Here is a 24,299-nt window from a genome sequence, read left to right as displayed (position 1 = left end):
ACTACTACTACTACTACGAACTAGCGTCTAGCGACCATTAGTTTTCCGTCATTTTCAGTTTGCTGGTCGTTTTCACGAAGTGCATAACCTGACAGAGGCAATCACCACATGCACATCGGTTCATTAAAAAAAAAGGCAGTACTGCTTAACTGTGTCGATCTTGCATATGGGCCTCTCTGTCGATATGGGTTCGAACTTCGAAGTTAGGCCCGCAACATCTCGGCCCAGTACTTCTCAACGTCGCGACGCTCCACCGCCTCCGACTCGTCTCGTCGTTCCCCCACGTGCTAGTGCTAGTGCTAGGCTGTCGATTCGATTCCCGTTCCAATTTTCGATTCGCCGATGGTGGAAGCCCACACCGGCGGCCGAAACCCTAAAACCCCACCCTACTGAGAAACCACGCCGGAATGGCGGCGGAGGCCGCGGAGAGCGAATCCTCGCAGGAACCCCCGCCCCTCGCCGCCGCCGCCTCCGCCCCCGCCGGCGGCGGTCCCAACCCGTGCTGCGCCAAGGTAAGCGACCCCTCCCCGGCTCTTCGCGCATCATCTTGTTTTCGGCGTTCTTCGCGTAATTCTTGACGTGATTCTCTTTTTTTTTTGTTCCGTAGCTGTGGAAGAAGTACCAGCAGGTCGAGAAGGGCCGGGCGGCGCTGCGGCAGGGGGTCAACCTCCTGAACGGCGAGGTTCAAAAGCTGCAGAATGAGATATCCACTCTCACCCAAGGTATATATAGCTACCTGACTTGTTCGTGGTGTGCTAATTCGGTTGTGCATCATGACTACAGTTATCTCTAGTGCTGTAGGGACATCTCTATGAAAAAAAATTATGGAGTTACATTTTGCTTAGTTGAGCCACCAATTCTTCCGATATATTTAGTTCCAACATGTACGTTCTGTGCTGCAATCAAATCGTTTTCTTCGTCCAACTAAAACCAGAGCCTTTATGCATTAAAAGATTGGTGTTATGAGATATCTAATGCTCTAAATTCTATTAGCATGTTAGTAGCATGCTACCAGGGAATTAAACAGAAGCTGCCTATCCCACGGAAAAGATGAGCTTTTCGAAGTATGTTTATTTTCTCTTGATGTTTTTTTTGTTGCGAAACTCTTAATACTTCCCCTGTTCTTTGATAACACTGATAAGTTTTGTTACAGTGTATAATCGTTGCCTGAATTGCACTTACCAATAGAAATATAACAAAAATGCTTCAGATTGCTGTCACAATCAGACCATGTGGAATTCTGGTCTTTTTTATGGTCTTACTAGTCCAGCTTTAAACCTATCGGTATATGGGTATATCCGTCATGAACTAATAGTTTGCTATTTCTGTGTTCTGGATGAGCAGTTTGCAAGGAGGAGCGTCTCCGAGCTGATTCGGCACAAGCAGCTAAGGAAACCGAGTCTGATGCCAGAGATCTGTTAGAGAAAGAGGTAATCGAACTGAAGGCAAAGAGCTCAGCCCTGCACTCTACACAAAATACCAGCAAAAATGACAATGAGCTCTTGCGGATCTCTGAGTTGGAGGAAGAAAATAGAAGGCTCAAACAGGTATTAGGAGAAGAGAGGTTGAAAATGGATTCTGAGAAGAAAAAAGCTGAAGAAGCAAAGAGGAAAACTTCAGACGCCCAGAATTTACTCAAGGCTGAAACAAAGAAGTCTGAAGAGTTCAAAAGGCTCGCTGATTTGGAAAGGAAAGTAGCCAATGATTTGAAGGTATCATGTGAGAAATTGAGGATTGAAGCTAATGAAACCAGATCACAGCTGTCTGCTCAGATTCAGAAAACAGGGGAGGCATATAAGAAGGCTGAAGCAGAGAAGCAGAAGGCTTCCAGAGAAAAGAAATGTGCTGATTCAGAAAAATTGTTAGCAGAAAAAAACAAAAAACTAATTGAAGCTGAGAGGAAAAAAGTGATGGAAGAGAAGGGCCGTTCTGGCCATTTGTTTGCACAGTTGGAGGAGCAGAAGAAACTGAATGAAAACTTACACGTTAGCATTGAGGCTCAAAGAAAGAATGCAATGTGTGAGAAAAACCGTGCAGACCAACTGTTACAGAAGTTGGAAGAGGAGAGAAAACGATGTGAATATTTACAGAGGAAGACTGATGATTTTGGTGCTGCTAGGGATAGGGTTTCTTTTGGCAATGATGGGATGCAACGTGTTGATGGAGCAATTGAAAGTGCAAACATAAAACTTCTCAAAGAGAAGCTGAAGCGGAAGAAAGATCAGCTAAAGCATGTGAAAAGGGAATCAAAGTTGGATAGAGCATTGATAAGAAAAGAGCTTCAGCTCCTAAAACGGGACTGGATGCAGCCGCTGAGCCAGTTTAACAGGCTTGATGATTACCTTGCTGGTGGTGCTGAAGATGTTCGTGCATTGAAAAGGGTATGTATCCTGGTTGCTACTTATTAGTATCATAAGCTAAAACTTATGAAGAGAATTTAATTTTAATTTAAACATGTCCAAGCCTCAAAGTTATCATGGTAGCGAACAATTTTAAATTTAACATACAGTAAATTTAATGTGCTACTACAAACAGAGATTCTTTCTTCATATATGGATGTGCGCAGCGCATATCTTGCAGAATCCATGGTGGATTTTTTTTGTTAGTATGCTCAAAAAATTACTATTTTCAAGTGGATTCATATCTGACTGCTGCTTTGTCTGTCTTCATTTTTTCACATTGAAAAATGGTGGGATGATATCAACAACACAAAGGTTTTGTTTTGTGTGGCAAGAAATGTGTACCTCCTTTATCCACAAATTTATACTATCATTTTAGGTGCTCATTCAAATTTTTTCCATTCGATAATGTTATCAGAGTACTATATAATCTTATTTTATGACGATTTTGACAGCAAATATGTCGAACATTGTTAACATTTTGCTGCCAGATAATTTTAATTTAATTGACTTTTTGAAAATGTATCGAATGGTTGTCGGTTCCACACTTCAGTGCATATTACTGATGAAAGTTAAGAGAATCTGAAGAACAATACATATTAGTGCATATTATTTTGTTATTCATGATAAGAAATTACATGTTGATGCCACTAATATTATGTCGACCAACGGCCAGATCTTACTGCTATGTTACATATGCATGCTTGTAAGTATAAATGTTTGCTTAGATCTTTTTTCCTGGCCTGTCTATATGAACTGATACCATCATCAATGTTGTCATCTTGGCAGTTGAAGCGACAACCGAAGGTACATGGCTTAGAACATAGGCAACATGCTCTTCTTCCTCGTAATCAAGTAACTGCACCATATTTCGGGTTACAAGCTGGGATGGTCCCTTTCACTTCTTCCCCAAGAGAATATGCTTCATATCAGTTACCTAGAGAAAGCTGCACAAGACCAATCTCAGGTACTAGTTCTGAATTAGAGCCTCCTATTGGTAGTGCTCTCAGAACAAACTCAAAAAATCACCAGAGATCTTCATGTCCGACATCCACATCTGATAAAAAGTTCATGGGCTCACAGGGTAAGGAAAGCCTATTTGTGTCATCAACAGGTACCAGAAAGAACCAGAGCTCAACAACTCCAGAGTTACCCCCAACAAACTGCAGTACCAGGAAACAAGATGAAACAGCATTGCTGGACATTTCTGGTCATTCTTCTCGACGGGAGGCATCGAAACCATCCTTTCCTGGTGGTATAGAAGTTGCAGATCAAACACTCAAAGGGGGCAGGAAGAGAAAAAGGACCAAAAACACTGTAGAATCACTTCCCCGTGATGCCACTACAAATGATAATTTGGCATTTAATGATGATCGTTCATGTCTGCAGCAAAGAAATAACGCCATGCCATGTATGAGCAAAGATGGCTTGCAAAATAATGGGAGGAAAGTTCCTGGTGTTATTGATAGATCCTTTAGTGGCTGTGCTAAAGGGCCCTCTCCTGTAGCAGGAAATGCTTTTGAAGGAAGCAAGTTTGATTCATTGTTCTCCTTTGAGAAATTGATCAAGGGGGACTGCTTGAAGTTGCTCAATTTGGACAATGACGCTGATGAGGAGAAGTATAGGAAGGCAATGGAGGCACCTCTTTCGCCAGATGTGCCCATTGTGCTACCCACTAAAACTAAAAGCCGTAGGTCTCCTGATTTGGTTGGTGGCAATAGTGATGGATATGATACAGAATGTCCTGCATCAAGGTCTGATGTCAATTTGTCAGAAGTTCAGAATTTTTCTCAGAATGGTAAGTTTCAATCATCAACCTATAGTAGAACTGAACACGGTGGCAGTGTTATGGAGTTGTATGCAAATGGTAAATCTACTGCAGCAACTAATGTTTCTTATAGCGCCAAATTGATTGATACGTCAGGTACAGCCTCTTTGAGCTGCCTTTCACATCGGAATGAGGCCTCAAATGCTGTACTTTCGCTTGCCGTGGAGTCAGACAGTACCATGGGACCACAGTTCTCAGGAAATGCAGATGCCATTTTGCATTTGTGCAATGAGATCCCTAATAAAAGCAGGCAAAATCAAATTTGTACTACATCATCAGATCCTGTACTGCAAAATAATATTGGATTGAGTAAAGCGCGAACAGCTCAGACGATCAATTTGACCTCAGATGGTTTAAGCGGTCATTGTCATGGAGCCGGTAACAACAGTCTAAACTTTGTTGGAGTTACTAGTTTGAAACGAAGCAGCATAGTAAATATACTGCAGTATTGGGAGGCCCTTACTACTGAAACTAGCAAGCTTTCTCAGGATGTTTTTGTTGATGGTTCATTACTTGAAAGAGTATCCACTGAACCATTGCTACTTCCAGAGTAAGTCTGCTCACATTGAGCTTACTATTTTTTTCTATTCATTTTGGCAGTTGCAGGCTCTTCTATTACTGCAACTAGCATTCCAATAATAACACTTGCGTGTTTTCTTATGCAGAGAGAGGATCCCCCTCATCTTTTCTCTATTTTTATGGGGTGTTCGTAAATTGACAAGTGATCCTGTTGTTGACCAATACAGTGCTTTGTCAGCCTTTTCCATGACTGGTATGATGATCAGGCTCTCAGTATTTCAGCTTTTCATAGCTTTCCCTTTCCCCTTCCATGCAAACAAATAACTGGGTTTGCAACTTTGATATTTTTATGCTGCGCGAGAACTTTGTGCACACATCTGGTTTACCTTTGATACTGTTCTATTAGGCAGAAACTTATTTCTTAGTGCTTCAGTTCGATGTACCATTTGTATGTGCCCATATCAACTTTGTATAACCACAGATTTCATAGCTGACTGTTATTGCCTTCTAGACATTGTTGCTATTTGTATGTGCCCATTATTATGTGCCCATATCAACTTTGTATAACCACAGATTTCATAGCTGACTGTTATTGCCTTCTAGACATTGTTGCTATTTGTCTCTTTCATATAACTACAATGTTATATCAATAACATATTACCATTTCACACGTGAATCAGAATTTATGTATGGCATCATTTTAGATTATTTGTATGATGTTAGGTTGTGCTAGGGCAAGTAGTTTTCTTTGCTGATAGATTATTTGTAAAGTTTAGTTTGGTGTGAGCATTTTTCTTATGGCGCAATGATTTTGTTTTGCTTTTCTGTACAAAAGTCTACTCTATATCTTGGTTGTGTGCAGCATTGACATTGTTATTAACTTATTTTGTACTTCATCTACACTAGTTAGAGCATGCATTTATGGCTGTACTGAGCTAGTTAATGTATATCATACAAATAGCTTCTACGATGTCAAGATATTACTTTTCTTGCAGTGAAACCTTACATGGAAACAAGATTGGCCTTTCTGAAAAGCAGTCAGCTGGATGTTCTTGTCTCCTTAATTGAGGATTTTCTCATGAACAAAGAAGTTGTGGTTTGTGATAAGATGGGAGTTATGAATTCTGATGGTAGCAAGCATTGCCACCTGGATGATGAAATTGGTACGCAATTATTCACCAAGCCTGCGACTAGAGACCAGTTTATCTCTGCCTGCATCCTGTTGGCTTCAGTATGTGCTAAGGTGGAGAGAGTGGATGTTGTTTTAGAGGTTTCATACAGAGTTCTTCAGATGGGCAAAGCAAACCTTTCGTGGACTATGTCGGCTCTCCATGTCTTTGGTTTCGTCTGTGGCGATAAATTGCTACTTGTGAAGAGTTGTAATCTTCTCATGACAACTATACGGCTGGTTGTCCTGCTCCTTGAGAGCTCAGACACTTCTTTGTGCCTTGTGTCATCTCATATTCAGTCCAATAGACAAACAGCTTTCCCGTCTTGTACACATTGCCTGTTTGATGTGGATACAGTGCCCATAGATGTTTTTATCTCTTCTCTGCTCGATGAGCTGGATTTATGTGCTCTGTCAGGGATAAATCATGTCAAGTCAAATGAAGCTATTACAAAGCATAGTTCTCATTTGGGGTCTAGTGCACTACAGATCGACTGTGGTGAACCTTGCAATATCCACAAGCAAGCAAAAGTTGCTGAGGGTATCAACTATCCTGCCGGGAGGGACCTGTGCTATTTTACCGAGATTATATCTTTGCTTGAGCTGTTTGGGAGCTACATGGTATGTTCAACTTTGTGATCTTTACTTGATTTCAGGCTACCTTGATAATTTATTTTTGTTTCCAAATCATCTAACATGTGAACATTATTGACCACCATACAACACATTTCATATATTACGAGAGCTATTTAGGCATGTATTCGTAGTTAACGTATTAAGATTATATGTTTCACCAGTGCAAATGTTCCAAGTTTAAAGTTTCCATCAGCTCAGCTGTGCCTGCAGTTCCCTTGTGAAACTAGAATTAAAAATCATTTCGAAAGAACTAAATCTTGTTGTTTTAGTATGATGAATATTTTGTGAAACATTGCTTAACTGCGTTCTATTCCTGTTATTGATGCTAGTAGCAATTTTAATATTTATGGTGCGCTATGCACGTCATTAGTTTCATTATCGGCTGATCTTGTGTGTTTGTTTTTAGAGCTGCGAGTGGACATACAAAAATGTTGTTCTTCGTCTTCTGAAGATTTTGGAATCGTGCCCATGTGAGGAGTATTCAGCTGCTCTTTTCGTACTCATCAGCCAACTTGGAAGGTTTGCTCCATTTACTTCTGCTTTTAAATATTAATAAGGAATTACATTCTGTCTTTACAGGAAAATATATTTAATCGTTTTGCCTGTTGTCCACAAAGGTTAAATATGCAAGGCTTCTGAGAAACTAATTAATGTGGTAGGAAGAGGTCACTTGTGCTTTAGAAAATAAGTATGCACAAAGTCCAAAACATCAAGTGAAAGCAGGGATGATGAAATTGTTTCTTCTCCTTTTTTTAGTGATTGGCAACAAATCAATTTCCATCATTAGAATTGGCCCAGGTGCACATATTGTGTGACATCTCGTGCGTAATGTGTATTACGCGTACTCGGATTGTGTGAATTTGTAGTTCCTAATAATCAAGGAGATTGTAAGTAATGGAACCTCTTAAGTCATCACAACGTTCCTATCACGATCTTACAGCCGCTTTGAATAGCAGGTAATTGAGTAGCTATAGAAATTATTCCAATATATGTGCTGGAGAATATAAGAATCTTGTGTAGCTATACTTGGGAAGTTTCTCTTAAATAGACACTGTCACATGGTCTTTTCTTCAATCTGCCATTTCTTCCTTACAAAAAAGACATGGCGACAAATATATATCTAGATTGGATCCCTTCAATTCTTCTTTCTTATTTTTCAAACCCTGAAAACGACGGATACAGTTTTTCTTGACTTGGTATTGATTAAAGGCATGTACAGTGGTTGATGGCCGTCTTATCCTATTCCCGCCACATAATTGTATAATGAATTGTTTCTTAGTGTTATGTTTAGTAACCTGACATCCCTAAATTTGTGGTGGGAGAGATTGTTGCTAAGATATCATCTCTTAATTAAGAGAAGGCAAACCCTTTTTTCAACTTTCTCGTTCCTCCACCTCAGCTTTTATCCTATGTGGCACTACTAAAATATCACCATTGTACATGCTTTAATCTAGTTGAGAAAAACAGACCAGACCGGCAGACTCTGACTGGTATAAACCAGAACAGACGCCTCTACCATTCTGTTGTGACAGATGGACTGGACAAGGAAGTGAACTGGAAAAGTTCCGGTTGAACAGTCTGTTTTGTTGGACAGTCCGACTGGTGAAAGAGGCCCCCGATCCTTGGCAGCCCTAAAACTATATACTGGCAGATGGAATCGAATCCTGGTCTGGAGAGCCCGAGTGGTTACTGTCCACAAACACACTAACCATCTACTTTGCCAGTTTGTTGTTCAAAGGAAGTAAGTTAGCCTAGTTGACTACTTTATTTCTCCATTACACTACTGGAAATAACTCCATTCCTTTATCACCGGTCCAGCTGTTGAGTTGATGAACCGGCGGCCGGACCAGTGAACTGACAGCCTGAGCGGTTTAGTACCGGTCCAGTTCTTAAACTGTGCTTCATTATCCAATCTAGCTCAACTTTTTTCAAGTCACTGGTAGTCTGCCATGATTATATGCTATTTAATTGAGTTCTTTTAGTGGTGAAATAATCTTTTTACACGCTTAAATTTAAACTTCTATTCTTTTATTTTGGGCCTTTTAAACAACAACAACAACAACAACAACAACAACAACAACAAAGCCTTTATTCCCAAACAAGTTGGGGTAGGCTAGAGATGAAACCCATAAGATCTCGTAACCAACTCATGGTTCTGGCACATGGATAGCAAGCTTCCACGCGGTTCTTTCATGGCTAGTTCTTTGGTGATACTTCAGTCCTTCAGATCTCTCTTGTGCCCTCCTTTTTCTCTATTGCTAAACATATGCTTTTGTGTATGTTCTGTGTACATATCGTTCCAAATTCTGTTCCGTACTAAATTTAGTGGTAATACACATTATCTGCCAGAGTTGTTTCCGGTAAATTTTTGAAGATTTCTCACTTCCTCTTTTGTAGGTTTTTCATTGATGATGTTGGTTATGAGATGAAAACAGTTATTGAGCTGAGGAACAAATTATCAGTATTGATGGGAACTAGTTTTACAACATCAAAGAGCATACTGGTTCAGTTTTCTGCGGTCGGTGCACTGCTTAGTCTCCTGCCGTTGACATTTGATAAAATAGTTGCCAGCCCTACTGGACCATTATCTGGCCTGTGTGTTCTGCAAGCGACTCAGATTTCTGAATGGTTTGCTCAGTTAAGCAAGGAGAATCAATCTTTTGCCTGTTCCTTTTTCAGCTGAGCTAGTAGGTATGGAAGCATTTGGGATATCCGCTTGGACTCTGACTTGGCCTTCCAAAGGAGTAATGGATTAAACAAAGAATTCTCTTCACCATCTTGGGTTGTTCATCTCAGGTGAATTCATGGTTCTCACAGTGGGATAGTAAGACTAGTCTGTTGGCCAGGATATTGCCTTCTCCTTGAAGAAGGTCAACTTTTCTGCAGGCCATGATATCTTTCTGTGAAGGAATTCAAGATCTAAGCTTTCGTTCTCGAGGGACTTGGATATTCAAAAGCAGAAGAATATGCCGAAGACTAACAATTGGGTTTCGTTCATAATTCTTTCAGCAGAAATATGAATATAACAGGTTCGCCAGAAAGATCTGTGTAAAGGCTGAACATGATACTGGTGCATATGACTTCAGATCATTGAGTTACTTCAAATTTTGTTGAGGCGACCTGGTTAACTTCATCGAATACCTGCAACATCTTAGACAGGTTCCGTGGTATGCTGTCATCTGAAGACTCTGCATGATCAGAAGCCACCTATGGATGGAACGAACTGCAATTTTCGTCCTAGAGCTGCTAACATCTGGCCCTGGCCTACATTAGCGTGAGACAGGGTAGTTACGCAGAGCATGTTTGTCCGAATGAATTTTCTTTTCTTTCTCTGGAGGTGATCCAAATTTTTATGGTGTCACCTTCTGAATATTTTGTTTTGTTTTTACAATTGTGGACAGTAAAGGAACAGCACCCAAGTCCAAGAGGTGTTTTCGCAATGTGGGTGTAACCTTTCCCTTCTGAACTAGGTACTATATTAATGCAAGTGCTACCATGCAGCCCGATACTATCAACCTTACCCATTTCGCTCTGAAAAAAATGTCTGTCTGCTGTCAACACTAAAAAAGAAAAGGCGTTTAGCAGGATGACCTGGTTTTTTAACATGACAGATCTATTGTTCCATGGTTTAGTAATCAGTAAAGCCTACCAGCGCTCATGTCAGTATCAAAGTTTTATGAAACAGTGATGAAAATAATCCTGAACCATGGGTATGGAAATATTGTTTTCCTGTTGTACTTCTGAACACATGGAATGAAGCATGGCCATGCAAAAATATGTCGCCGTTGTTAATTATTAACAAAATGAGCAAGACAACGATGGCAACGAGCTGTACTCCTATGAGTATCAAGTTTTGTAGTAACAAAGAGAAAAAAAAATATCCTAAAGCCTTGCAGTGGAAATGTTGTTCCCATTGTAAATCTCAAAACATGGATTGAGCATCGTTAATTAATAACGAAAGTGAACAAGACAACGATAGCACCGTAAACAAATGTTTTCAGTTGTTGTATAAATAGCGTACTCCCGCTCGGCGATAAAAAGCGACCACGCTGGGACTCGAACCCAGAATCTCCCGCTCCGGAGGCGAGCGCCTTATCCATTAGGCCACGCGGTCATGTTGTGATGACTTGTATGCAGGTAGTAGAAGATAATGGCGTGGCACTAGAACGAATGCCCATTCCTTTTTTGTTTGTAGTATCGCAGAACATGACGGCATATTTACTAGCATGATGAATGAATCGTCACTGTACTTTAGTTTAAATTTCAGAAATGCATCAGATGGATTATTTCACAGTCGCGGCTAGGTCGATCATACGGAAATATATAGGCGATGGCCAGGGAAAAAAAAATTGTGGGCCGCGCTGTGCGTCTCTGGTTTGTTCTCAAGACACACCTTGGCCATTCATTTCGAAGTGAATAAATGAATAGTGGCACTGGTAGCACACCTGCACCTGCTCGTCCTAGGATCCCCGTCCCGAGTAAACAAACACGTTCATGCATGGGCGGTGGACCTACCCTGCTACTGACGAGGCACCATGGTCCATGGGTAGATACAACGGATCTCCTCCTCAGAGTCACCGCCGCAAACGTGGCGGCGAAAACGGACGAACCCACCGTCCATCCGCCCGCGTCCGTCCACCGCCTGGCCTCCACGCGTCCGGCGGGGCCGCGCCTACGCTATCCGTCCAGGCTCGCGCTCCGTCCGGCACGTGCCGCCGGCCGAGCCTCTGGTCGGTTGCGGACAGCGCGGGCGGCCGACTCGACACGCGCGCGGCGCCCGTGGCCCGCCTTGCGTTTCGCTGTCCACGCCCAGCGACGGCGACACCCCACGTGATTTTCCGAAATATAATTCTTACTGAAGTAGTAGTCAGTATTACTTTCTTCCACAAGGTGGATTTTGCCGAACGATCGAGCTAGCCGAGCACGAGCTGGTCGTCGATCGACGCGCGACCGAAGAACTCGGCAGGCACGCGGCCCTTTCGATCGGGATCCGGCCGGCGAGCACGAGTAGTTCGGGTACGACTCTGCAGCGGCGGCAGATTAGCCGGGGATCGTCGTTGCACCTTGCCTTGCAGCCGCGTTCGTGTACGCGTACGCCGCCGGCCGGAGAACTTGAACGGGTTTGGATTGAGCGCGACGGCACGGGTACGGTGCCGTGCATGCGTGACGCAACCGACGCGGTCGCCGGCACGCTAACATTTTTTTTGTTTTGAGATGGGCACGTTAATTAATAACATTTTAGTTCGGCTATTCCAGCATGTACGTACTTCTACTTGTAGTGTAGAATGGACGAGTCCCTTTCTCGCCGTGCTTTTCGCTTACGTGCGACGCAACGCGCGGTGGGGCGGTGGGCGGATTAGCGTAAGCTCGGCCCGTGGATCACGATGAGTACGTACGCGGGGATCGATCGATCGATCGGCCGGGCATGCGTGCGTGCGCGCGTCAGAGGTGAGATCTTGCTCAGCCGCGACGAGGAGGAGTACAGCTTGCGGTAGCTATCAAAGACGTAGTACGAGCACGACCGCTGCACTTCTTCTCGTCTTCTGTATGAGCTTCAGTATATATACGTGGAGTATTATCGGCCGTTCTCTCGGCGCTGGCGTTGGTACGGGACTGAATCAACCGTGAACGTAACGAGCGGCACGCGCGCCGGCCGGCCAGATCAATGCGAGAGCAGAGTACAGAACGTGCGACGTCGAGGTCGGTTTCCGCATCCAATGCCTGAACAACGTGCATCCACATGCATGCTCATCACAGTCACAGGCCGTACTACCACCGCCAAGCGAGCCCATAACTATAGTCATAGGTCAGCTCCTTCTGAAGAAAAGTGTTTCAGTACTGCTGCTGTGCTACTTCCATGCTACGTCAACTCGTACTCGTCGATTGATGAGAACAACCACAAGATGGATATATTCAATTTCGCAACCATTTTCCCCCCGAGTAGAAATAAAAGAGTTCAGTAAGGCATTTTCGTTTACGTCCACGTTCACTGAACCGAAACTGGGAAGGAGCAAACAAAATCTGGAGCTCGGTGGGATCACCCCCACGCCGTCGTGTTGCCCCGCGAGCACGCACCGAAAACGACGCCGACGGGTGGCAGACGTAGCCGCGGCAGCTACCCAAACACGGGAAAGAGACGGGAGAGGCAGATGTATGTGCTTCGTCCAAAACCAGAAGAAAACACTCGTCAGCTTCGGCCTTTTCCCGGCGCGGATAACCACGCGCACCTACATCCACCGAGTACACTATGTCTAGAACCAGAAGCGGAAGAAAGGACGTCGTCACGTCACGGCGTCGCCGCCCAAGCGCAACGCCGGGCTGCATGCATGCGTGGCGCCCGCTTTTGACCGCGCCTACACGGCTTGGTAGGTGAACCGCCCATGGATGGAGAAGACAAAGTAGAGGATCGTGCTAGTACACAAAAGAAATAAAATTTGGCCTGCTAGCGCGTCTCCGTGGACACGTGTGCAACTTCATGTTGAGGATCACGTACGAAGCCAGCTGATCGAGTCTAAGTTTCTCCGAACACTTTTAACCAAGTGTTTACAAGTGAAGGAGCTCACGAGCTTCATGCGTGGCAACCTCGATGCCATATCGCCAAACTAAGCACAAAGGCTAAACACGCTAGACCTACTAGTTGCCGGAGGAAGGGGAGATGGGAGCCGGCAAGGTGGAGGTGACTCTCAAGGTGTTTTCCTGATAGCGAGGACGGGAAACAGATTTTTCCAGAGCAGTAGTACTCCGTAGCAAATTGTACTTTTGCAGGGAATAATGTAAGAGCATCTTAAGTCGCCCGTCCCTTAAAGGTATTTGGGACGCGCCGGACAAAAAAATGTTCCCAGCCACGCGCCTAAATGCCTTTTTTGTCCGGCGCTGTCCAATACGGTGTTCGGCGTTCGAGCCCATCCCCGCTACATAGGGGACGCTTCGGGCACGCCGAACACAACGAAATGAGAGGCGAGGAGGCGCGAGCCCGACGCGTCAGCAGCTCGGACGCTCAACCGCCGCCTACGTAGCGACGGTGCAGTTGCCGGGAAGCGGAACCGTCGCATTGGCAACCGCGTCGACCGACGCGCCAACCACCGGAATGGAGCGCGGACTCCTCGGAAGAGAAACCGCCGATCTCTTCAACTTCTGCGATGTCGTTCATCCGCGCTCAATAAGACTCGTACGTCGGCGCTTTCGGATCTTCAACCGGCCGCCATTCAGAGGAGCTACATCCGATGCCTCCAGCGACGATGGGCTACATCTCTGAGCTTCCATCCGACACCTCCAGCGAGGGCAAGCCTGCTGAATGGTGCCATTGGTGGGACAGAACCCGGACGCCCAGCAGCGGCGACGATTCCCCGCCGCCAGTTGACAACGCGGAGGAATGACTGGGCGTGGAGGAGGATGCGGAGGAGGAAGGGTTAGAGGAGGCGGCGGCGGCCCGTGCGAAGGTGGAGGCGGACGCGAAAGCGAAGGCCAAGGCGCAACTGGCGAGCACCGGCGACGACGAGGAGGACACTAGTTCCTCTGATGCGTCGGCCGACACCGCCTCTTGGGAAGAGGTGACGAGCAGGAAGCGCCACCGTGATGACGACAACGAGGCAGGGCCATCATCGAAGAAGAAGAAGTAGTTTAAAATGATTTATATGTAATTTAATTATGTTTTTTCAAAGTTTTATATGTAATTTGTTTATGTTGAACTGATTTGAATATTAGTAAAGAGTTTTATTCTATCTATTTAAATTATTTTTAATGTTTAGGGCCGGCGTTTGGGGGACGCGACTGGGAAGTGACGTCCCCCAACGTGGCACGAACAAAACACGTCACCAAACGCTCAATCCGGTGCCGTTTGGAGGATGATTTGGGGGACGCGAGTGAAGATGCTCTAACCAGTTCTACAATCAATTCATCGTTTATTTATTTTCATGGCATATTGGCACGAGTCATGTGCAACATTTGGCATCCCTGCCATCTCTAGATTCGGCCGACCCTGAACCACCCCCACACTCTACACTCTACAGCAACTCGAGTTATTCCTGGCCACCATCTGAGAGCTCAGGTGCGCTAGCACAATTTGTAGCTTTCGATGATTAGCACGGCCGGGCTCCCTGGAACATATTCCTCTCAGCATTTCCGTGGCGGAGAATATTCCACCGTCCAATAATTCTCGCTCTCATGCCAGCTGAAAATATAAAGGGGACTAGCCCAGAGAAAAGGACTCCTGCCGCATCAGGGCACCACCCGGAAAAAGAAAGCATCACACGAATACTTCTATCCACATGTCCCAACCTTCTTTCTTTCAAATAAATTGGTCATGGCGTGCTCCTTTTGTAGGATCATGTTTGGTACCGGCCATTTTTCTTTAATTCCACGCCTTGTTCTTCTAGATCATGCTCCAGGGTCCCGGCAGGGGACGACCAATGGAAACAAAACACGAATGCTCAATTATTTTGGTACAAGAAAAATCTTTAAATATAAAGGGAAAAAAGAGAAAGAAAATGGTCGCGGACCTGGACTGATAGTGTGTTGTAAGTTTGGTCGTTTGGTCGTGCATATATATGCATGGGAGGCCCCCGACCCTAACCTCTCTCCACCCCAGTGCGACGGCGCCGCTCCGCGCCAAGGTGGCCGCAGGAGGTCCCTCTTGCCCTCCCCTGTGTGTTCTCCACTCCAATCGCCGCCGCCCGAGGCGCTGCCGGGCAAAGCTTTGGTGGCGGTGGCGATGACCTTCCTCGGCTGTTGACTGGGGGCGTGGCGGCGTCCGTCCGGGCTTCCATCTGCGACGGTGATGTAGGGAGGCGGCGGCCAGGAGGTGATCTGCAGGCAGCGTCACTGATGGGAGGCGGCGTGGAGCTTGGCTGATCTGGGCACGAATTGGTTTGGGCAGGTTTCCTTTCGTGCTGTTGCTCTGGTGGATGCTCCGTCGCTGGTGGCTCTCCTGGGCTTCTCCCGCGTCATGAGGATCCCTGGAGTAGTTGCTCCTGGCTTGGCGGTGGTGTCCATCTCTATCCTCGGCTGCGAGTTGAGAAGACATAGTTGCCGGTGAAAACCAAGTCTATTGGCGGGCGATGGCAGCGTTTGCGCCGTTACCTTGATGGATGCATCACTAAGAAACGACCTACTCGTGGTACTCCAGGGAAAACCCTACTCTGGTCATCCAGACCGGACGATGGCGGCACCGCGGTGTCGTTTTCTCTCTTGGGAGCATCATTTGTGGAGCAGCGCTGGTGGACAACGGATGATGGAGGAGATGCCAAGTCATTTTTGGCTGGCAGGTGCTACTGTTCGTCAGGTGCTACATGCGACATACCTTTCATGGTGGCATCGACAAGAGGACTGGCAATGTTTATGTGGATCTCTGCCCTAAAGATGGACCTGGTGACGACTTTTGAAGCGAGGGCAAATTGCTCTCCAATCTGCTAAATCGGTTGTGAGTTCCTATTTTCGTCATAGGGCGACTCAGGGATGCCCCAGATTTTAGTTGGTGACGCATTTGTTCCTGTTTTTAGGGCAGAGGTCCTAACGACATGTTACTTCACCCATTGTCGGGTTTCTAAGTGTCGTGGGGTGGCTTCAGATTTTATGATGTATAATCTTGATAGATTCTGTTAAATAAAATATAAGTAAATATTGTATGCATCGCTTTGATGTAGATGCTGGATTCCCTCTATTTTGAAAAAAAAAATGTATAGGAGAAGCACCGCCATGGTCAAGCGGCACACGATGGGGAACCAGACCCGGGGCGAACAAATCGGTATCAAGCTTGCAACTGTACCGGCGATCGAAGCCCCAACTTGCACGGTCGCGCCATGTCGCAGCATTATGGCTCCACCTTGGAAAATGATGTTTTACTACTCTGAGAGGTAGTAGCTCACTGCAAATCGTGGTAGATGTACACGTAATCTATGCGCATGGTACTATTATGAGTACTACTAGGTTTGATAACTACTCGTCGAGCCTACTAGTTGTCCAGTTACCATTTGGGGATAAACAAGTCATTATCAACATAGGATCCCCTCTCCCCCATCGAATACAGTAAAAGAGAAGCCTACCTCCACTTCCCATCACACCACTAAACCGAGTGCTAAATCCACCCCCAAAACCACTATTAGCGAGGAGGGACATGTAATCATAGAGGAGAGAGAAACCAAGCTCTCACTAGGACCCAGCTTAGCAGTGACACGCCAAATCAAATCATGATAACACCATTTTAAAAGTCCCATCTAAAAAGGGACACCATACACAAGAGCCGGAAGAATCGCGGAATGATAACACCATTTCAAAATGTTTTTCCGGTGGCAGGAGCATATGCTCCCGTGTGCCGAATTGAATTTCCGCGGAAGAATAGGTGTACGAAAACGCATTACAAAAGTTAATTATAGATAGAGTAACGATCAAGCCAAGCCAAAAGTCTCCCCGTCCATCTTATCTAATCCTCTCTAGGAGTAGCATCTCATCTACCATCTGCTAATCTCTCTTGCACTGCATTTTTTTTTTTGCTTGTGGTGAGATGCTGGTTGCACTGTCTTGCAAGGGAAGGAAAAGCGTGAAACCCTAATCCCAAAGCGAGGGAGAAAGGACATTTTCTTGTACACCTGAAATTCGCTTCCGTGTTTTCCTTGCGGCAATAAATTAGCTTTCCTTTCGAAAAAATAAATCGGGTTCCCGATCCCAATATATATATATATATTCCGGTTTTATTATTCTAGGCAGGAGAGAGAAAGAGAGGGATAGAAGGGAAGGGGGAGGAGAAGTACGCAGCACTGAGCCGAGGCCGCCGAGCTATCTTTCTCTCGCTGCCCATCCCGCCGCAAGCTCGCTCCCAGATCCGAAGCCGGGAGGAATCGCGCCAAGCTCCTCCTCCTAGATGCGCGCCGCCACTTGCTGCCGCTGCTGTTGCTGCTGCTGCTAGGTTCCTTCCGCGGAGATGCTGGGCGTCGAGGCGGACAGCGGCGGCGGCGGCGGCGCTTCCTCCTCCTCCGCCGCAGGTGAGCCTTCATCCCTGGCAGAATTTGGTGGGTTTGCTTGGCGTGCTCGATCTGTTCGCCTGTTTTTGGTTGGTGTTTGTTGGGCTGTCGCTGCTCTGCTGCTAGATTTGGCGCCCAAGGGAGGGAGGTCGGCGCTATTTTTAGCTGCGAATCCTCGGCTGCCGGTGGCGAATTGCTCGAATTTTCCACCCGCGTGCTCGGGAAAGCCAGAGGAGACTTTGCAGCGTGTTAGCTTGATTGGTTTCGCGTGCTGTTTCTTGCCTCTGCTGTTCTTGGTTTCCCGCCTGCGTAATCTGGGTAAACGATGCTGATTTTGTCTGATCTTTGCTGCTGCAGATAGCTTTGACGCGGGGCAGTACGCCTTCTTCGGGAAGGAGCCGCGCGAGGGGCTCGAGCTCGGTTGCTTGGAGGTTGATGGTGGCCATGGCAATGGCGGTGGATTCAGCGGGGCGGAGGAGGGGCTGTACCGCCTCTCCTCGGTTGGAGAAGAGGTGACGATTCTTCGTATCTGCTACACAGTAGCCGTATTTGTTACGAACTGCTGTCGGCCTTGTTTGTGTGATTGCTTCTCATCTATGCTTGATCTTGCTCGATGGCATGTGGTCTCTGCAAGATGGATGGATGCTAGTAGTGGGGGCATTGGTGCTGGAGGAATCGAGAATAGATTCATGTGGGCCTGTAGGGTAATATGTGGTGGAACTGAGGTTCAGATCAGCAGTGTTATCCCAAGCACTTTGGTGTATGGTGGAAAATTTTGAGCTACCTTGATACGCGTTCAATGAGCGAATTTAGCTATTTTTCCGAAGCACAAAAGTTCCATTATTAGGCCAGATGGAAGAAGATTCTTCTCGCACCCACGCTATTGCTAACTGGCTTAAACATCCCTACAACACTGATAGTTGATTATGAGCAGCCTATATCTATTTTAGGATTTTTGGTGCATAGTACATCTTTTGTTGTCCCGCCCCGAAGTTATTTGTTCTCTGGGTCTGTCTCAAACAAAATTATTTCTGGAACTTTGGGGCTGGGATCATTTGTCCAATGCAAGTATGTGAAAATAACCGTCGGACCTAGTATGCTGCAAATTGATAGTTGACTGTCCCCACCCTTGGTAGCTGTGTTGTTCCGAACCTATAAGCTGCTTTTGCATTTCCATTACCTTGTTGATCTTGCAGTGTTAAGATTTAGTTTGAAACTCGTCTGGATTAAGTTTGTCCCCTAAGATTCATGTCATGTACTTCTGGACTTGGCGAGTTTAAGATTGTGCTACTTCTAGTGATTCCACAGAATGTACTTGTACTGCTTGGATGGCTGACTTGTACTGTGTGGTCATAAGTAGATAGACTGATAGAGTGCTTTGTATAAACAGATACATCAAGTTAATTATGATAGGCAGACTGTGCGTGCAAGTATAGAGGAATTATTCGTCTATCTTTGAACAATATCTTTCAGTAACCTAGTTTGTATGATGAATCATAGGCATGCCCATGCTTTTAGCTAACCTGACGTTCTGTGCATTCGAAATGCTTCCTGTTTTCTTTTACCATTTCTTGTGATATTTAGATTATTTTTTAATTCTCTACTGTTTTCTGTTATTCTGATTGAAACCGCTGTTTCCTCAGATTGATAATTTAAGCAACTTGTCGGACGTCGATGATCTTGCGAGCACTTTCGCTAAGGTTTGCTACTCAACTTATTGCTCCAGTGTTTCTGCTTGATAAAAATTGTAGGAGTTGGGTATGAATTTTTCGACCTATCACATATGATTTGGGTATACACATAATTCAGCAGATTCTTATCTAAGTACTAGCAGCTTTCTGAACCCCATTATGCTTTATCATATCTAGCTAAGTGGTTACTCTTATTCTGTAATGATTCATCCATTTCTTATAATCTAGATTAACTGCAATATCTGAACATGATGGACATAGATAGATTATTAAACTGAGCTGAAATATTAATGTCGAAATGACTTTCTGAACAACAAACAGGCACATGCATGCATATTTATTTGTTGAAATTTTGCTATCTTTTAACTCCATTGCATACATTTTTATTAGGCTGACGCACGAGTAATTAGACTCTGATTTCTGTTCTGATTGCATTTATATATTTTGCAACGTTTTGGCCCATCAAAATTAGGCATAGGAGATGCTGCAGACACCCAGTTCCTGGGGTTTGGACTCGTTTTGAAGTAGCCTATCAGGCTGTTCTGTATTCTAAGTATAATGTTGTATTCAAGTTTGTGGTGTATTGACTAAGATTTTAGTCTGTAGCTATGCAACCTAGGTTTTTGGTAATTGCGTCTTCACGTAGTCTTTGTTGGATATATTAATTGTACTTGTCTACTTGATGCATATTTCCGTATTAGCTCTGCCCCTTACCCCTGGGTTTTTTTGCTGGTTTACCTTTTCTATTACTTGGCACTGAGAAATTTACATATTTATTGCCAGTTGAACCGAACAGTTAGTGGAACACGGAATCCTGGTGTTATTGGTGACAGACGATCCATCTCAAGAGGAAGTAAGTGATATTGGTGCTCTTTAAAAATTTAACAGTGAAATTTCTTATAGTATAGAGCTTATTTTGTGATGGGGAAATATGTGGCTACCCCAGGTGGCTATACCCCCCCAAAATCCACCTTAAATCTGTGCTTTGAGATTCACATATTTCTTATCATCTTCAAATTTGTGCTTTGAGATTCACATATTTCTTATCATCTTCGTGTTAGCTCAATACCGATTTCACATCTTAACGAAGTCGATTCTACAGTACTGCCCGTTCTAGACTCGAGTATCACTTAATAATCAATTCATTTCAATGTCTAACATGCATATAAATGAATTAATGCAAGCTAAATATTAATTGGTTTGTCATGGTTAGTACAGCAAAATTTCTTAGTATGGAGCTTATTTTGTGATGGGGAAATGTGTGGCTACCCCAGGTGGCTATACCACCCCAAGATCCACCTTAAATTTGTGCTTGATTCGCATATTTCTTATCATCTTTGTGTTAGCTCAATACCAATTTCAGATCTTAATGAAGTCAATTCTACAGTGCTGCCGTGTCTAAACAGGGTCAATGATTTATAGACTCGAGTATCACTTAATAATCAATTCATTTCAGTGTCTAGCATGCATGTATACGAATCAATGCAAGCTAAATATTAATTTGTCTGTCATAGTTAGTACAGTGATGCACATGTAGAAATATAATATTATATGAATCTCAAAAGCACGATATTACGATAAGAATCATCAAGCCAGTCTTCACAGCATGTTTTATCTCTGTTGAATCATAATTGGTTTTGTTTCTCAACCATTTTGCCTCTCAGTGTTCAGCATGTACATTATCGGTACAATTTTGTCCTGCTATACATGCGAATGAATATATTGTAGTTTTGCATGTGTCTTTGTTTAAACCTGAATGCTCAGCATATGCTCCATTACAATATGATTATATTCTGCATCATTCCACAGCCTCAAAGTTTAATGCAATCAATGTTTTCATGAAGAGCGGTTAGGTGTCTGTATTTGTTGGTTGAGTAGCATGCAAAACTTCAATCCCCCGTGGACTTGAATTTAGTTTCCTATTTATTATACTGCTGGGATTAAAAGACTGTCTTACACAAACTTTTTTTGACAGCGTCTTATGCAAACTTTTGTGTATAGTAAACGACTAAACATCAATTCATGCCCTAAGATTCTATATGTTGCTGAGCTATGCAATGGTTTTTCTTCAGGTTCTTTAACTGTTGATTGGGCTGAGGATGCAGAATTTCCGAATTATCAGGATATATTAGAAAATGAGGAATTCCAGGATGGTAAAAGATGGTGGTCGCAGTCACATTCTATGGTGCAGCCAGGGGACTCTAAACCATTAAGCCGAACAACCTCCTATCCTCAGCAGCCACTGCAGCACCGTTTAAGTGAACCTATCACAGCACCAAAGTCTCCTCCATTTACCTCGTTTCCACCTCCAGGTGGCAGATCACCGTATCCTGCTCAAGGTCTTACACGTCATGGGAGCATTCCATCATTTGGAGCGGGAGTACAGATGGGTTCTCCGAGCATGCAGCTGCCAGGTTCTCCGTATAATATGGTTGGATTACCTCATGGACTACCATATGGAGGAAGCATGCCTTTTGGTGGTCCTAATCTGCATGTAAGCAATCCAATGCAAAATGACTGGTCCAACCAGGCCAACCTGTTCAGTGGGGAGCACCTTAATCTACTGCCAAACTTATTACAGAAACAAATATCACTTCCGAATAACCCAATGTCATCACTGCTATTCTCTCAGCAACAGCAGAGATTGGCGCAGCTCCAACCATCACATCAGAATTACCTGAATATACCACCCCATCTGTTCTACCACCATCATCCCCCAGAGATGACAGGCAGGTTTGAATCTGCTACAAGTCTTCCTTCATCAAGAGACAAGAGATCACGATCAGGAAGGGGAAAACACAGTTTGCGTTTTTCTCAACCACCATCTGATACTACTGGTAGTCAGAATGGTGAGAGTGGTGGACTAAAGTTCAGATCCAAGTACATGTCATCTGAAGAGATTGAGTCTATCCTAAGAATGCAGCACTCAGCAAGTCACAGCAGTGATCCTTATGTTGTTGATTATTACCACCAAGCTTGCATCGCGAAAAAGGGTACTAGTACTAAGCAAAAGACCAATTTCGCCCCAACATCAATGAAAGATTTGCCTTCCAAGTCCCGGTCAAGTGGTGACCAGCATGCATATCTTCAGGTTGATGCTCTTGGGAGAGTTTCTTTCTCTTCCATACGCAGGCCTCGGTCTCTTCTTGAAGTTGACCTTCCTTCATCAGGTGAGGGTTCTCATGATCAGAAGTCTTCTGTGAGGTCTCTGGAGAAAGAACCAATGCTGGCAGCCAGGGTCACTGTTGAAGATGCCATTGGTCTTCTTCTTGAGGTGGAAGATATTGACAGGCTCCTGCAGTCTAGCCAGGCACAGGAGAACAGTTTCCAACTGAGGCGAAGGCGACAAGTCCTCCTTGAAGGTCTAGCTGCATCACTTCAGCTGGTCGACCCTCTTGGGCCTAGCAAGTCTGCTCATTCATCTGGTTTAGCCCCGAAGGATGATATTGTCTTCCTTCGCATTGTTTCTCTTCCCAAAGGACGTAAGCTTCTGGCTCGTTACCTCCGGCTTGTTGTCCCTGGAAGTGAGTTGACGAGGATTGTATGCATGGCTATTTTCCGACATCTGAGGTTCTTGTTTGGGGGTTTACCATCAGATTCGAGTGCAGCAGAGACAACAGTTGCTCTGGCAAAGACTGTTTCGTCTTGTGTTCACCATATGGAGCTCGGTGCTCTTAGTGCTTGCCTTGCTGCAGTAGTGTGTTCATCTGAACAGCCACCTCTCCGTCCTCTTGGTAGCTCTGCTGGCGATGGGGCTTCTCTTATTATTAAATCAGTACTGGATCAAGCAACTGAATTACTGACTGATCAGAATACTGTATCCAGCTATACCCCGTCAAACAGAGCTCTCTGGCAGGCATCATTCGACGCTTTCTTTGGGCTTCTGACAAAATACTGTCTCAGTAAGTATGAAAGTATTCTGCAGATGTTTGTCATGCAGGCATCGGGCTCTGTCATTGGATCCGAAGCCTCCCGAGCAACTAGCAGGGAAATGCCAGTTGAACTACTACGCGCAAGCCTTCCTCATACAAACGAACAGCAACGCCAGATGCTGCTCGATTTCGCTCAGAGAACCACGCCAGCCAGCAGTTTTAATCCCCCTGGTGCTAGTGGACACATCACTTCTGAATCAGTTCCTGGTTGATATAGCTAAAGACCTCGACACAATTGTCTTCAGATGGTGATTCTTATATCTGAAGTCATGGGCGCCCCCCTTCATAAGGTGTGAGCTTGGAGAAGTTCCATGGGCTCAGAAAATTAGCCTTATCCAGATTGTGACTTAAGTGTAGGTTTCAGATTAATCTCATATAGACCAACAAAAAAAGATCCCTTTTTCTGTGGGTCATTTAATATAGCACCCACCTGATGATCATAATAGACTATGGAGACATGTACTTATAAAGTTGTAACTCTGCAGTGGTGAACTGGTCAGCTCGTCGGGGCAATCTAGTTTTTAACATTTATGTGCCCCAGTGAAGAAGACGTAGTGAGCTGTAGCGCTGTTGTACAGGTTTGAGAACTGGGCCTTCCTGTCTGTTCTTTTTACGAGTGTGGAAGCCGCCTAGTGTCAGGTGAAGTCTGGTCTGATCTGTTTTAATTAGGGCCAGATATGCTGGAATAATGGGTAAGTGCTATTTATAGGCTCCTGGAAAGATATTGTTCTTCTAGTCACCCTTAAAAGATTCTGTAGATTTATATGTCCAGGTATTCACTGATATTATAGTGAAGTACTGGAACTGGAGATGCAACTCCTCTTTGTGCTTTATAATTTGTTTATGTTCTTCGTTGGTGATTTAGCATCTGTAAATTGTCCCAGGTATCCACTGATATTATAGTGGAGCACTGGAAATGAAGATGCACCTTCTTTATCTGCACTATAGTCCATTCATATTTTTTACATGTCTAGGTTTGCAAGAGATTTCATTATTTTGTCCGGTTAAGTAATTTATACTTAATTCCTGATGATTTAACATTTGTAACGCTGCAAATGATTGAATTTATACAATATGGATCAGACGAGTTTTCAGTTTTATTTGGAAGAGAGACTGGTAAACAAGCATGCATACAACTTTAGCCAGAAGAATAGCATCGGCTGGCGTAAAA

At 44.5% G+C, this 24,299-nt stretch overlaps 2 protein-coding genes and 1 non-coding gene across 5 annotated transcripts; 2 read left to right on the top strand and 1 right to left on the bottom strand.

The window, feature by feature from the left end:
• Positions 1-310: 310 nt before the first annotated feature.
• On the top strand, positions 311-10,065 carry LOC127344618 (uncharacterized). Of its 3 annotated transcripts, XM_051370928.2 has the most exons (9): positions 311-512; positions 608-722; positions 1,345-2,381; positions 3,189-3,366; positions 3,514-4,777; positions 4,893-4,999; positions 5,742-6,535; positions 6,957-7,069; positions 8,948-10,065. In XM_051370928.2, exons 1-9 carry the CDS (start codon positions 408-410, stop codon positions 9,231-9,233), a joined length of 3,999 nt encoding a protein of 1,332 aa, XP_051226888.1. In that variant the 5' UTR covers positions 311-407; the 3' UTR covers positions 9,234-10,065. The 3 variants fall into 3 exon arrangements, with proteins under 3 accessions (XP_051226888.1, XP_051226887.1, XP_051226889.1); XM_051370927.2 differs by having other exon boundaries at positions 3,189-4,777; XM_051370929.1 differs by lacking the exon at positions 311-512 and adding an exon at positions 994-1,064 and having other exon boundaries at positions 3,189-4,777.
• A 526-nt stretch (positions 10,066-10,591) lies between these two features.
• TRNAR-CCG (transfer RNA arginine (anticodon CCG)) lies at positions 10,592-10,664 on the bottom strand. Its single transcript has one exon. It is a non-coding gene; the product is annotated as a tRNA-Arg (tRNA).
• Positions 10,665-17,246: 6,582 nt separating this feature from the next.
• On the top strand, positions 17,247-23,986 carry LOC127344616 (protein PAT1 homolog 1). Its single transcript, XM_051370926.2, has 5 exons — positions 17,247-17,526; positions 17,863-18,017; positions 19,149-19,205; positions 19,980-20,049; positions 21,269-23,986. The coding sequence occupies exons 1-5, from the start codon at positions 17,466-17,468 to the stop codon at positions 23,338-23,340; spliced, it is 2,415 nt and encodes an 804-aa protein (XP_051226886.1). The 5' UTR covers positions 17,247-17,465; the 3' UTR covers positions 23,341-23,986.
• The last annotated feature ends 313 nt before the right edge of the window (positions 23,987-24,299 follow it).

This window comes from Lolium perenne, chromosome 3 (genome assembly GCF_019359855.2).
Source record: "Lolium perenne isolate Kyuss_39 chromosome 3, Kyuss_2.0, whole genome shotgun sequence".
Lineage (NCBI taxonomy): Eukaryota > Viridiplantae > Streptophyta > Magnoliopsida > Poales > Poaceae > Lolium > Lolium perenne.
The sequence above is the reverse complement of the archived record's forward strand: the minus strand, read 5'-3'. Positions and strand labels throughout refer to the sequence as shown.

Excerpts from the sequence above, each read along its gene's own strand:
- LOC127344618 (XM_051370927.2), top strand. The coding sequence starts at position 408 with ATGGCGGCGGAGGCCGCGGAGAGCGAATCCTCGCAGGAACCCCCGCCC. Across the intron at positions 513-607 it reads CCAACCCGTGCTGCGCCAAG|CTGTGGAAGAAGTACCAGCA; the intron begins GTAAGCGACCCC and ends TTTGTTCCGTAG. Across the intron at positions 5,000-5,741 it reads GTCAGCCTTTTCCATGACTG|TGAAACCTTACATGGAAACA; the intron begins GTATGATGATCA and ends CTTTTCTTGCAG.
- LOC127344616 (XM_051370926.2), top strand. The coding sequence starts at position 17,466 with ATGCTGGGCGTCGAGGCGGACAGCGGCGGCGGCGGCGGCGCTTCCTCC. Across the intron at positions 17,527-17,862 it reads TTCCTCCTCCTCCGCCGCAG|ATAGCTTTGACGCGGGGCAG; the intron begins GTGAGCCTTCAT and ends TTGCTGCTGCAG. Across the intron at positions 18,018-19,148 it reads TCTCCTCGGTTGGAGAAGAG|ATTGATAATTTAAGCAACTT; the intron begins GTGACGATTCTT and ends CTGTTTCCTCAG.